Source organism: Mesoplodon mirus, assembly GCF_964341445.2.
Source record: "Mesoplodon mirus genome assembly, chromosome: 1".
In the NCBI taxonomy this organism is placed as follows: domain Eukaryota; kingdom Metazoa; phylum Chordata; class Mammalia; order Artiodactyla; family Ziphiidae; genus Mesoplodon; species Mesoplodon mirus.
The window spans coordinates 215,196,655-215,210,900 of record NC_138976.1 but is presented as its reverse complement, the minus strand read 5'-3'; the positions used below and the strand labels follow the sequence as shown (position 1 = coordinate 215,210,900).

Below are 14,246 nucleotides of genomic sequence, written 5' to 3'. Positions count from 1 at the left end.
TTGATTCTGACAAGAAATTTGTCATCTTTATCTTGCCTTCCTTGTAAAAATTGTTTTTCACCAGCTGCTTTTAATATTTTATATTTATCACTGATTTTGAGCAATTTGATTATGATATACCTTGGTGAAGCTTTATGTTTCTTATGCTGGAGACTCATTAAGCTTCATGGATGTATAGATTTACAGTTTGAAATTTTTTCATGCATTATTTCTGTAAATTTTCTCTCCCATGTCCCTCACACTCCTACAGGGACTCCAGTTACATATTTATCTGGTCACTTGAAGTCTTTACTAATCTGGTGTTTTTTTCAATATAAATTTTATTTTTTTATTTATTCATTTATTCTTGGCCGCATTGGGTCTTCATTTGCTGTTCATTGTTAATTTTTTCCTCTCTGTTTTATTCCCTTATGTCCTTTCTCTATAGAAATTCATAATGTGCTGTTAATCCCATTCATTATATATTTTACATCAAGCACTGTAGTTTTCATCTACATCTAGAAGTTCAATTTGAATCTTTTATGTTCCATGCCTGTACTTAACTTTGTGACTGTACAGAATACAGTGACAATAACTGTTTTAAAACTCTTCTCCTAATTCTAGCACCTGTGTATGATTAGCAACAATTTTAATTGATTTATCTTGCTCCTCATGGGTCCCATTTTCTTGAGTCTTTACTAATCTGGTGTTTTTTTCAATATAAATTTTATTTTTTTATTTATTCATTTATTCTTGGCCGCATTGGGTCTTCATTGCTGTGCATGGGCTTTCTGTAGTTGCAGCGAGCAGGGGCTACTTTTCGATGTGGTGCCCGGGATTCTCATTGTGGTGGCTTCTCTTGTGGAGCATGGGCTCTAGGTGCGTGGGCTTCAGCAGTTGTGGCACACGGACTCAGTAGTTCTGGCTCACAGGTTCTAGAGCACAGGCTCAGTAGTTGTGGCGCACAGGCTTAGTTGCTCTGCAGCATGTGGGGTCTTCCTGAACCAGGGCTCAAACCCATGTCCCCTGCATTGGCAGGCAGATTCTTAACCACTGCACCACCAGGGAAGCCCCAATCTGTTCATTTTTAATTAGATTTTGGACTCGTTCGGTGGTGGATATTTTGCAGTCATATAACTATTCTTCAGCTTGGTTCTGAGATGTATTTATGTTGTTTGTAAATGGTTTGATCTCTTTGTGTTTTGCCATTAAGATTTGTTAAGTGAGATGAGAGCACGACTCATCTTTGGACTGTCTCGTCCTGAATGAAGGGCCGGCTGTGACCAAGCACTTCAGCTTAAGGGAGCAGCACCAATTTGGTAGCCACTTCTGTCAGGTCATGGTCATACTCCCTTGCTCTCTTGCTGTGACTCCAACTAATAGGTTCCCCACACCAATCCTGAACACCCAAGAGCAGAGTAGAGGAATTTTTATTTCTTTTACCCTACTGCCAATCCAGCATCTAGAATAATAGGTGTCACACAGCGGGTTATCAATAGACATAAAAGATATTTTACGTATAATATGTATAATATAGGAAATATATATGTATGTGTGTATATATATATATATATACACACACACACACACACACATACACTTTATCTCTATTGGTAATCTTCACATTATGGTCTATTATGGCTTATTTAATATAGCTCCACCAGCATTTTTGTGCTAATTATTTTTAATTCATTAGAGAAATTGTATTAGTTTGCTATGTCTGCCATAACAAAATAGTGCAGACTGGATGTTTAAGCAGCAGAAATTTATTTTCTTACAGTCTGAGGGGCTAGAAGTTCATAATCATTGTGTCAGTAATTTTAGTTTCTTCTGTGGCTTCTCTCCTTGGCTTGCAAATGTTCGCCTCCTAATTTTAATTGAAATATATTTGACATATAACATAATGTAAATTTAAGATATAAAAGATGTTGATTTGATAGTTGTATGTATTGTAGTATGATTGCCATTGTAGTGACAATTAGCACCTTGATCATGTCACATAATTATTATTTCTTTTTGGTGGTAGGAATAATCAAGATCTAGTCTTTCAGCAAGTTTGATGACTGTAATACAGTACTGTTTATATTCACTATACTGTGCTTTAGATCTCCGGGACTTTTTTAGTGTTGGCTTCTTATTGTATCTTCATATGGTCTTTCGTCTGTATGTATGCATTCTTTGTGTCTCCTTGTGTATCCAAAGCTTCTTATAAGAACACCAGTTGGATTGGATTAGAGCTTACCTTAACAGCCTGGCTTTAACTTAATTACTTCTCTGAAGGCCCTAACTGAATATATTTGGTTGGCCAAAAAGTCTATTCGGGTTTTTCCATAAGGTCCTATGAAAAAACCCCAACAAACTTTTTGGCCAACCCAGTACTTATAATCTAAGGTACTCAGGGTTAGGGCTTCAATATATTAATTTGAAGGATGGGGCACAACTCAGCCCATAATAGAAGGACAAATAATGATAAATATTGAAAATGAGTAACTTGTCATTATGTCCATGAAAGTCCAAGATCATTAATATTAAAATTAGTTTAAAAATAAATTAGAGAATGAAGGAAAAACATTGTTAATATATCAAAACCAGCAGCTCTTCTATGTTCAAATAAATACTTGTTATACCATATGTGAGAGTGTTTTATTTACTGTTATAAGATTCAAATTGAAAGAACTTAATAAATGTTTACCTATATATACCTCCATGTATAGAAAACTATTAAGCTGCATAAGGGATTTAAAGAAGAGAGAGTATATATAGTGGCCAGAATTATATTATTGCAAACCGGATAATGTTATTATTTTACTATTGTAAAGATATCATTTCTCACTTAAATTCATAAGTATTAATATAATCCTAATCAGAACCTCAACATTATTATTTTAGGGATTTGGCCCTAGAAACTTATACTAATGTTTCTCTTGATGATAGCTTCTGAGAATGGCTACAGAAATTCTGAAAATTGAGCCAAAGATATGATTAGTACTACATGGTAGTTAAATCTATAAGAAAGCTAAAATAATTAACATATTGCGTAAATGGTGCATTAATATACAGACCAAGAGAACAACAGCAACAACAAAAAGTCTATCAATAGATCCACGTACCTAATGGAATTTTATATGTACTAGAAGTTGGTTTTCAGAATAAGAAAGAGGACAGTTGTTTCAGAACATATTTGTAAAAAAATCAGTACTTGTAACTCACACATACAGTAAGAAAATGTCCAGTGGAAATATGTAGATGTGAATGGTCAATTTGATTAGCCTCTGTAATAACTATTTATCAGTGAATGACAAAATCCAACATTGGAATAAGGATGGTGGAACTGGAACTCTCATGTAATGTGACCTAAACTCTCTTCTTGACCAAACGTTAGTCAGGCTCCTCTAAGGTCTCTTTTTCACTAGGCCTTGACCTTGGCATTCCGTATCTATCCCATCCTTAACAGGCGTACATAATCCAGTTTTAGCAAGAATCCTACTAAGTCAATTTAGAGAGACTCCTCATCCTTGATCTTCATCCCTCACCGTTGACATCTAAGCCCTTGGACTCTCTTTAGCAAGAATCCTGTTAGGGTTTAGTAAGAATCCCTCTACCTTTAAAATCTCCCTCTAGTCATTTTCTACCCATGTATTCCCTCACTTGGCACATCAGCTATAAATCCCCACCTTTCTTTGCTGTATTTGGAGTCTGATCTCTCTCCCCTACTGCAATCTTCTTGAATAAAGTCTTTCTTACTGTTTTACTAAGTGTCAGAACAGCTTTTTCTTTCACAAATCCTAGTGCGAGCATAAACTAGCATAGCCTCTTTTTTTTTTTTGGCGGTACGCGGGCCTCTCACTGTTGTGGTCTTTCCCGTTGCGGAGCACAGGCTCCGGACACGCAGGCTCAGCGGCCATGGCTCACGGGCCCAGCTGCTCCACAGCATGTGGGATCTTCCCTGACCGGGACACGAGCCCGTTTCCCCTGCATCGGCAGGCAGACTCTCAACCACTGTGCCACCAGGGAAGCCCAGCATAGCCTCTTTGATGGCTTGTTGTTAACATCTACCAACTTTTACACATCTATTTTAATTTAGCAATTCTATATTTTAGAATTTGTATTGCAGAAATAATGCAAACATGAAAAGAAGTATAGACACAAATATATAGTGCACATTTACAGTAATGAAAATTGGAACAAACTAAACATCCATGAAAAAGATTTTTATTTAAAAAAAAAGATATACTCGTCCAATACAATATCATGCAGCCAAGAAATAGCATGATGTCATTCTAAATAATTTGACCTGCTAACATGATTATACCCTAATTGAGGATCAAAACAAGTTGCAAATAATTCAGAGAAAAGAATAATTCCTTTTTGAAAAATGTATTCCTCTAGTGGGCTGCACTGAATAAAGTCAGAGCTAAGCACCAGTTAACACTGGTTACATTTGGGAAGGAGATGGAGAGTGGGAAGTTGGTCCAGTTATCCCATCAAGCACTACTCTTGATTAAATGGATCCTGTGTTTTTGTATAATTTAATACAAAATGTTGAAATACATTTATATATGATAAAGAAAATAGAAAATGTTCCATAAAGTGTGAAGGAATAATGTTGTTTTCAACAGCTTTGCTCAGCCCACAGTTTCAGGTGTATGAAAAGTTGCAAAGTATATTGAGTATTTTGCTAGTCCTATGTCATAAGGAGGGCCATCTAGTCTACATAAAACATACTTGGGGGCTTCCCTGGTGGCGCAGTGGTTGAGAGTCCGCCTGCCGATGCAGAGAACGCGGGTTCGTGCCCCGGTCCGGGAAGATCCCACATGCCGCGGAGCGGCTGGGCCCGTGAGCCATGGCCGCTGACCCTGCGCGTCCCGAGCCTGTGCTCCGCAACGGGAGAGGCCACAACAGTGAGAGGCCCACGTACCACAAAAAAAAAAAAAAAAAAACATACTTCGTTGGGTTATCAGTTTATTTTATAGTCATATTTAGCTTTAACACTTGGAGTTCAAGGATTTTTTTGTAGAAAATCACTGCCAAATGCAAGTTTGTGTACCTGATGCATGGTGAAACCAAACAAACCAAAAGGAAGTTTGGAGCAGATAACGTTTTATTGAAAAGGCTAAGGAAGGAGAAATGGTGGCTCATGCTTGAAAGACCCAAACTCCTGGATGATTCTGAGGTAAGAGTTTTTATAGGCAAAATTTCAGGCAAGAGCTACAGGGTGTGTTACTGTGGTTGGTGGTGAGCTAACACGGTGGTGTACAGGAATCTTGTGCTCCACCTGAAGCTACCATCCTCCAGCGGGGTTGCAGCCCTGGTTTGCGGCCTTAGTTCCTTCAGTAGAGCTGAAATATATGTTGTTATGTATATCCCTTGAGAAGGAACGAGGTCCCTGCTTTATATAGTTGCACTATTGGTTTTTGGACTGCTCCACCTTTCTTCTACAGTCCATTCTTTCCCCTATTAGTAACTGTCTGAATCTGCCCTTTGGAACTCAGGGATGGCCTGGGAGGCTGCAGCCTTTTGCCTGCAAAAAAGCAGGGGACAGGGAAAGCCTTTTGTTCCTAGCAGGGCCCTGCAGGGTCCTCCTTGGTTTCAAAATTGCAAAAAATGAAAAAAGGTATCTGTTCTATTATGAATAAGCTGGTGAACTCACTTTTGAAAAAGTACGCTATTTGTCCTTTACAAAGGAAGCCCACATGATGGCAAGTAGGTTAACTAATGCACAGACAGAAAATTCTATTCCATTAGGAGGACATTTTCTCAAGACTATAAGGAGTTAGCAATTTGGACAATCTGATTTCAGCCATGAGCTTTCCCAGTTTTGCCCTTGAACCTCCACATACGCCAGGTATGAAGATGGCCTAAGACCCACAGTGTGACACACCCGATCCAGGGTCTCTGGGCACCGTGGACCCTTGGACAAGCATTTCTCCCATATTTCTACCCTGCAGCAGGAAACCGATTGCTCTGTTCAAAGTCAGCTCAGGGAGCGCGCAGAGAGCGAAGGGAAATGTAGTCTCTCCCCTCCACCTTCCTCCTGGTCTCTAGGGGCTGCCTCTGCGCATGTGCAACTTAGGCCCCGCCTCTTCCCTTTTGAGTTCACAGGTCCGGAGAAGGGAAGATCGGGGAGCGTTTCTGTCGGGGTCGCAGGTTCGGGAACTGCGCAGCCGGGACGGGGACTTCGGGTGGCCTGGAGCTTTGCTGAGAGCCGCGTTCTCGTGGCGGGGGCGGAAGTGGTACGTCTCGGGCCGCCCTCCGGCCCTGGCGGGGCCGCAGTGCCCGGGTCTGGCCTGGATCTCGGCCTTGGCAAGGTGGGTGGGGCGATCCCGGTTCTGCCCTCGTGGTCTCGGGGGCAGGTGGAGCTGAGACCCGTTAGGAGCGGGGACGGTGCGTGTGGGGACGGAATGCCCGGCCCCGTCTGCATCTGACGGGGGGACGCCGGGGCGGACAGTGGGAGGGAAAGCGCAGTGGTCACGCTGTCCGTGAACGGGCCAGAAAGCGCGGGCGGAGGGTGTGCTGGGCAGCCCTGCTCTGGAGCGGGAGAGACCCGGTCAGTTACAGCCGTGTCACAGGTACTGTGGGCGGGAGAAGTAACCTGGGGACGAGTCAGGTCTGCAAAGGAGTCTATGAATAATGCCTGCTTCATGGCGTTGTTCTGAGAATTCGATGTGGTGTCGTTTGGAAAAAGCAAAGTGCCAGGTACTGACCGCCGAAAAAGTGATAGTAGATGTTGTTATTTAGAAGACACTTTGTTCTTTTCCTTGGGTGGTTTACATAAGCCTCCCAATTATCTCGTAATAGCGGTATGAGCATCTGCATTAAACACACGTTAAGCAGAAAGCAGATCTGAGTCTCAGGGTGGTGAGGTGGTCCTGAGTTTGAGAGCGCCGGTGACTTCTCCAGGCTCACCCGGATTGTGACGGAGCCAGGAGTCGAACAGTCGTTCATACAGTTCAGTCATAAGAAGAAACTTACCAGGAGTCCCTTTTGAGAAACTGCAGCCCACTAGAAAGTAGTGATTTTTAAAACTTTGCTATAAAGCACCGCATCCTTTTTATTGGCCATTCTGTGGATTTTCTAACTCAAGGGGTAAACAGTTTTGCTAGGAAAATAAAGGATGCAACCTGTGCCTTTTTTTATACTGTTAATTTTAATGAAGTAGTGTCATTCTTTTCTGTACTTAAACCATTTGTTGTTCACTTTTTGTGTGTATTTAATTAAATCAATTTAAATCAATAGACAAAATTATTTTTACCAAATGAGAGTGGTAGGTTTAAGTCCCGTGATGGTTTCAGACTGGTAGATGGACAGATGGTGTTTCCACAGGGTCTTTCCCTTGCCTTTTCAAGGGCTAAAGGGATGCTGTAGGGAGGCTGCTTCTCAGCTGGGCTGCTGATGTGATTGGGAGGTGAATGTAGGAACTGTGAGGCAGGCCAGGTGTCCTGACCCTTTCCTCTTTTTGTCCCTCCAGCTGAATCTTCACCGTCCTCTACACTCTCCCAAAACCTACCGAAAATGAACATATCTAAGGTGAGCTCTTTATTCATCAGCTACTTTGTGCTGTGATAGATTTAACTTGATTTCAGATGGCTCTCAGCTTGTGTTACACATCCTTTATCAGTGTAAGTTATTTCTCTTTTATAATCGGTTTAAGATTTTACTTGAGTCATGAATGTACACTGAATTATATTGAACGCCTTTTTGTATCTTTTGGAGTAAAGGTATAGCTTGTTTTCTTTAAGCTACAAATATTAGATGTAGCTTAAATGGATTTTAGAATGTTAACTTACTCTTGAATTCCTGTGTAGACCCTATTTGCTCGTGGGTGTGTTTTTGTTTTTAAATTTGTAACTGACATCTTTTTGCTAATATCATATTTGAATTTTTATTCCTGTATTGACAAACTAGATTAGCCTACAATTTTGTTTTCTTGTATACCTGACCAACTGTGGTATCTCGGTTAACTAGTCTTTTCAGGGCACTTTCCTGCTCTTTTCTCTTCTCCCCTCCCCTCCCTTCACTTTTCCTTTCTCTCTCTTTCTCTCTCTCTCTCTCTCTCTCTCTCTCTCTCTCTCTCTCTATTTCATATGAGAAAATCACCTGCTATATATTTCCTTAAACTTACCTCTAAAATTGGGCTTTGTGAGTACATCTGCTTTTTTGTGTAGATGTAAATTATTGAATCACTTTATTTAAACAATTATAGATCTAGTCTGGTTTTCTATTTTTTTAATTACTACATTTTCAGAGAAAATTGTACATTTTTATCTGTTTTTAAATGTATTTCATAACCTTGTTGATTGTATTCTCTTATATCTGTTTTGTTATATCTATAATTTCTGTTTTCATATATTTAAATTTTTTACTTAATACGGGGAATGCTGATCAGAAAGCAACCAAATGTGTTGCTGGTTGACCCTGTCATATATCTAGAATTTCAGAGTCTGAGGATGGGTTGGAAGTTTGTACAGGTAGTGTATTCTAAATACTGAGTTGAGGGAGCATACACTCAACCATTTTGCTGGTTCCCACTTCAGTACACCAGCTGTCAGTTTCTTTTTTTAGCTAGGTGATACGTTCCTCTGACTCTAAAATCTAAGCAGAAAGCAGACTCATTGAGGTCTGTGATCATTTTGAATTTTTTTTTGTGGTTCAAGGAATGAATCAAGGTTATTGTTATTATTTTTTTCTAATGGAGTTTTTTAGTCTTTCATGATTTTTTGTCAGAATATACTTTTTCCATTGAATTGCCCGGACACCTACATTAAAGAAATGTGTGTGTGCACATATGTTTGTATATATCATTTTTAGACTTCCTCTTCTTTTGATCTGTGTGTTTCACTTTTGTTAATATCACACACTATCTAGAGGTGGCTGTATGGTATGTCTTGAAATCAAGTAATATCAGCTCTCCAACTTTATTGTTTTTCAAAATGATTTGCATATTCTAGGATATTTGCCTTTTTACATAAATATTAGAATTAGGTTGTGAATCTAAAAAAACCTGGTAAGCTTTTAATTGTGATTTTATTGAATCTATAGATCCCTTTGTGGAGAACTGATACCTCCACCATGTTGAACCTCCTCATCTATGAATTCAATATTTATCTCTGTTTACTAGGTTTTTTAGAGAATTTTGAGGTGAGAAAGGGCATCACTTGACTTATAATTTAAAATATAACTCTGAGAATGGACTCTAGTGGGACAGTGGTGGAAACAGAAGAGTTAGCAGGCTCTTTCAGTAATCCTTTCAAGAAATGGTGATGTTAGTGGCTGTACTTTGAAGTGATCAAATTTTGAATGGATTTTGAGGGCAGAGCCAAATGTATGAAAATGCCTGCTTCCCTAGGACATTGCATATAAAGAGTATGCTGTCAGATATTTTTGATAATATGAAAAGATTTTCAGTTTTTATCTTACATTTTTAACCATGAACGTGATAGGAATTATTTCCAAAGGTATTTTCCATGTCACCTAATTTTGAATTCTTCAGATTGATGAGAAATGTGCTTTCACAGCCATCAGTGTCATTCAGGGACGTGACTGTGGAGTTTACCCTGGAGGAGTGGCAGTGTATGAGCTCTGCTCAGAAGACCCTGTACAGAGATGTGATGCTGGAGAACTACAGCCACCTTGTCTCATCGGGTGAGCCTACTTTATCAGGCGACTCTGCCTAGAGTGCATGTGATTTTCTGCTGCTTCTTTTTTTTTTTAAAAAGCACCTATATTGAGGTGTAATTAACAGACAAGAAAATTCAGCAAGTTTCTGTTTATAATTGAGTGAATTTTGAAAAATGTATACAGCTGTACCAGCAAAATCATGATACAGATTATTTCTATCACGTGAGAATTTTCCTTTCTCAGTCAGTCCTCTCCTCCCACCCATTTTCTGATAATTATTGACCCACTTTCTATTTCAATGCATTTGCCTTTTTTGAAATTTCACATACGAGGTTGTGTACTATTTTTTTGTATGGCGTCTTTCATTTAGCTTAATTCTTTTGAGATTCATGGATGTTTGTATCTATATTTATTCTTTATATTGACAAGTAGTGTTTTGTTCTATGCCGTGTATTTTCAGTTGTTCATAAGACATTGAGGTCCTTATCAGTTTGGTGCTATCATAGGTAAAGGTGTTATAAATATTTAAGTCCATGTTTTCATTCCCTTGTGTAAAGACTCTAGATGTGGTTTTCTGGGTCTCACGGCAAGTATTTGTACCTATAAGAATACCTGGTTTTATTGTGCTTCACTTTATTAGGCTTCCCAGATGTTAACGTTTTTTACAAATGGAAAGTCTGTGGCAACCCCTTGGGTCTAACCACATGTATTGCTCCCAGTTTTCAAAGAGCATTTGCTCACCTTTATCTCTGTGTCATGTTTTGGTAATTCTCATAACGTTTCAAACTTTCATTATTTTATCTGTTATGGTGATCTGTGATTTTTGATGTTATATTGTAATTGTTTTGGGGCATCATGAATTGCACCCATATGAGATGGCAAACTTAATTGATAAATATTGTGTGTGTTCACACTGCTCCACTAACTGGCCATTCCCCCATCTCTCTCCCTCTCTTCAGGCCTCCCTATTCCCTGAGACACAATAATATTGAAATTAGGCCAATTAATAACCCTACAGTGGCCTATAAGTGTTCAAGTGAAAGGAAGAGTTGCATGTCTCTTACTTAAAATTAAAAGCTAGAAATTATTGGTGAAGAAGGCACCTTGAAAGCCGAGATCAGCTGAAAGCTAGGCCCCTTGCACCAAACAGTCAGCTAAGTTGTGAATGCAATGGAAAAGTTCTTGAAGGAAAATAAAAGTGCTAACTCCAGTGAACACATGAATGATAAGAAAGAGAAACAGCTCAATTGCTGATATGGAGAACATTTTAGTGTCCTGGATAAAAGGTCAAACCAGCCACAACATTCCCTTAAGCCAAATACTAATCCAGGGCACAGCCCTAACTCTCTTCAATTCTGTGAAGGCTGAGGGAGGCAAGGAAGCTGCAGAAGAAGAGGTTGAATCTAGTATAGTTTGGTTCATGAGGGTTAAGGAAAGAAGCCATCTCTCTTAAGATGAATGTTCAAGGGGGATCAGCAAGTGCTGATGGAACAGATGCAGCAAGTTATCCAGAAGATCTAGTTAAGATGATTAATGAAAGTGGCTACACTATACAACAGAGTTTCAATGTAAATGAAATACTCTTCCATTGGAAGAAGATGCCATCTAGGACTTTCAAAGGTAGAGAGAAGTCAATGCCTAGCTTCAAAGCCCAGACTGACTCTTGTTAGGGACTAATGCAGCTGGTGACTTTAAGTTGAAGCCAATGCTCATTTACCATTCTGGAAATTCTAGGGCCTTTAGGAATTATGCTGAATCTCTTTTGCCTGTGCTCTGTAAGTGGAACAGCAAAGCCTGGATGACAGCACATATGTTGACAATATGATTGACTGAGTATTTTAAGCCTATTGTTAGACCTACTGCTCAGAAAAAAGATTCCTTTCAAAACATGCACATTGGTTATGCACCTGGTCACTCAAGAGCTCTGATGGAGATGTACAATGTGATTAGTATATTTATGCTTGCTAACACAACATCCACTCTGCAGCCCATGTGTTGAGTTGTTTTGACTTTCAAGTCTTATTTATTTATTTATTTATTTTCAAGTCTTATTATTTAAAAAATATATTTTGAAAACATAGCTGCCATAGATAGTGATTCCTCTATAGATCTGGGCAAAGTCAATTGAGAACATTCTGGAAAGGACTGACCATTCTAGATGCCATTAAGAACATTTGTGATTCGTAGGAAAAGGTCACAATATCAACCGGAACAGGAGTTTGGAAGAAGTCGATTCCAACCCTTATGGATGACTTTGACAGTTTCAAATTTTCAGTGAAGGAAGTAACTGCAGATGTGGTGGCAGAAACAATTAGAATTAGAAGTAAAATCTGAAGATATGTTTGAATTGCTTCAATCGCATGATAAAAATTTAATGGTTGAGGAGTTGCTTCTTGAAGAAGCAAAGAAAATGGTTTCTTGAGATGAAATCTACTCCTGGTGAAACCACTGTCCATAAATTTAAGGGTTTATTTCTGGCCTCTCAATTCTCCCTTGTTTTCTGTTTTTATTCTTAATATGTCTATTCTTACACCAGTACTACCTTAATAGTATAGTATGATATTGTGATTTATAATAAGGAAGATATATTTGGTCTTCATCCCTGTTCCTGGCACAGAGTTCTAAAACCCTGGCAATTTCATAAGTGATATGAGAGATCGAGCTGTCTTACTCATAACAAGACCCTTTCAACCATGCCTGAGTTCATGTTACTGAGGTGACTTTTGGAAACCCCCTGAGGATATAGGCTTGTTGCCAAGAATGCCAGTCAAGTGACTATAGGGGGTTGGGACTTTCAGGCCCACCCCCTGACCGGCAGGGAGGGAGGGGGCAGGGCTGGAGGTTGACTTAATTACTACTAATAATTATTCCTATATAATCAAGTCTCCATAAAAATTTCTGAACTGTGGGGTTTAGAGAGCTTTGTTGTTGGTGAACACTTATAGGTGGTGGGAGGTTGATGCTCCTGGACAGGGCATGGAAGCTTTGCCTTATGCAGCTTTTTTGTCTGGCTGTTTCTGAGTTGTATGCTTTGTAACAAACCTGGCAATCTATTAATAGTAAGCAAACTGTTTTCCTGAGTTCTGTGAGCCATTCTAGCAAATTAAACCTGAGGAGGAGGATGTGGGAACCTCCCATTTATAGCTAGTTGGTCAGTAGCACAGGTAGTAACCTGGGCTTGTAATTGACATCTGAAGTGTGAGGAGAGGCAGTGTTGCAGGACTCAACCCCTAGCCTGTGAGATCTGATGCAAACTCCAAGTGGATATGTCAGAACTGAATTGAATGTAGGACACCTTGCTGGTGTTGCAGAGTTGCTTGGTAATGGGAAAAACCTCTACACACTCAGTGACCAGCAGTGAAGTAGTATTGAGAATACAGAAGTATTCTGTGAGTAGAGACAATAATATAAATGAGAAACAGTAGTGTTTTCTGTAAACAGAGTAATTGAAAAGTGTGAGCCCTCCAGTTTTTTTCTTTGTCAATTTCTGTAAAAGAATGAAGCTGTGATTTTGTTAGTGGTTCCATTGAATCTGTAGCTCAATTTCTGGAGTATTGCCATCTTGACAACATTAACTCTTCTGATCCATGAACATTGAGATTATCTGTCTTTCTATTTATTTAGGACTTTTAAATTTTATTGTAATGATATTCTGTAGATTTAAGTGGTCAAATTTTATACTTTTGTTAAAGTTATTTTAAGTATTGTATTCTTTTTGATGCTCTTTTAAATGAAATTGTTTTTATTTTTCATTTTAGGCTTGTTCATTGCTAGTGCATGGAAATAAAACTGAGTTTTGCATATTTACCTTGTATTCTGTAACCTTGTTGAACCTGGTTATTAGCTTTCAGAGGTTTATTTATTTTTTGGAATCCTCAGGGTTTTCTGTACTGATTTGGTTTACCTTGCCCTCCCTTTCTTTGCTTTTTTATGATAAAATTTAAGCTCATGAATTGAAACTTGGTTTTACTTTTTTCTTTTTTCTTTTGCGGTACACGGGCCTCTCACTGTTGTGGCCTATCCCATTGCGGAGCACAGGCTCCGGACGCGCAGGCTCAGCGGCCATGGCTCACGGGCCCAGCCGCTCCGCAGCATGTGGGATCTTCCCGGACCGGGGCACAAACCCGTGTCCCCTGCATCGGCAGGTGGACTCTCAACCACTGTGCCACCAAGGAAGCCCCTTGGTTTTACTTTCTTAATGTAAGCATAAGGCGCTGTATTTTCCTTTGAAAACTGCTTTAGCTGCATCACACAAGTTTTGATGTTATGTTTTTATTTTCATTTAATCCAAGATATTTTTTTAAATGCCTGGTAATTTCCTGTTTGATCCATTGGTTTTGTAGAATTTGTTTACTTTCTAAATATTTGTTTCATAATTTCTTACTGTTACAATTTTTATATCCTTTTTTGTGTGTTACTCTGGATAATATTTCATGCATGATTCAGTCTTATTAAATGTATTGAAACTTGTCTTAGGTCCTAACATATGATCCTGGGGAATGTTCCATATGTGACTGAAAAGGGTATTTTTTCTAGATAGGGATTAGTTCCAGTGGGCTGATTGTATTGCTTAAAGCTTCTATATCCTTTTAATATCTTATCTATTTGTTCTATTAAATATTGAGAAAGGAATGTGAGTATCCAAGTCT

At 39.0% G+C, this 14,246-nt stretch overlaps 1 protein-coding gene across 1 annotated transcript in view; it reads left to right on the top strand.

Moving 5' to 3' along the window:
- LOC309807278 (uncharacterized protein) overlaps positions 1 to 14,246 on the top strand; it is a gene marked incomplete at its 5' end in the record, with an annotated part of 66,874 nt that overhangs the window by 38,635 nt on the left and 13,993 nt on the right. The window contains one exon of the mRNA XM_082626648.1: positions 9,495 to 9,621. Coding sequence (XP_082482774.1) covers positions 9,495 to 9,621 — 127 coding nt within the window. The remainder of the gene's footprint in view (positions 1 to 9,494; positions 9,622 to 14,246) is intronic.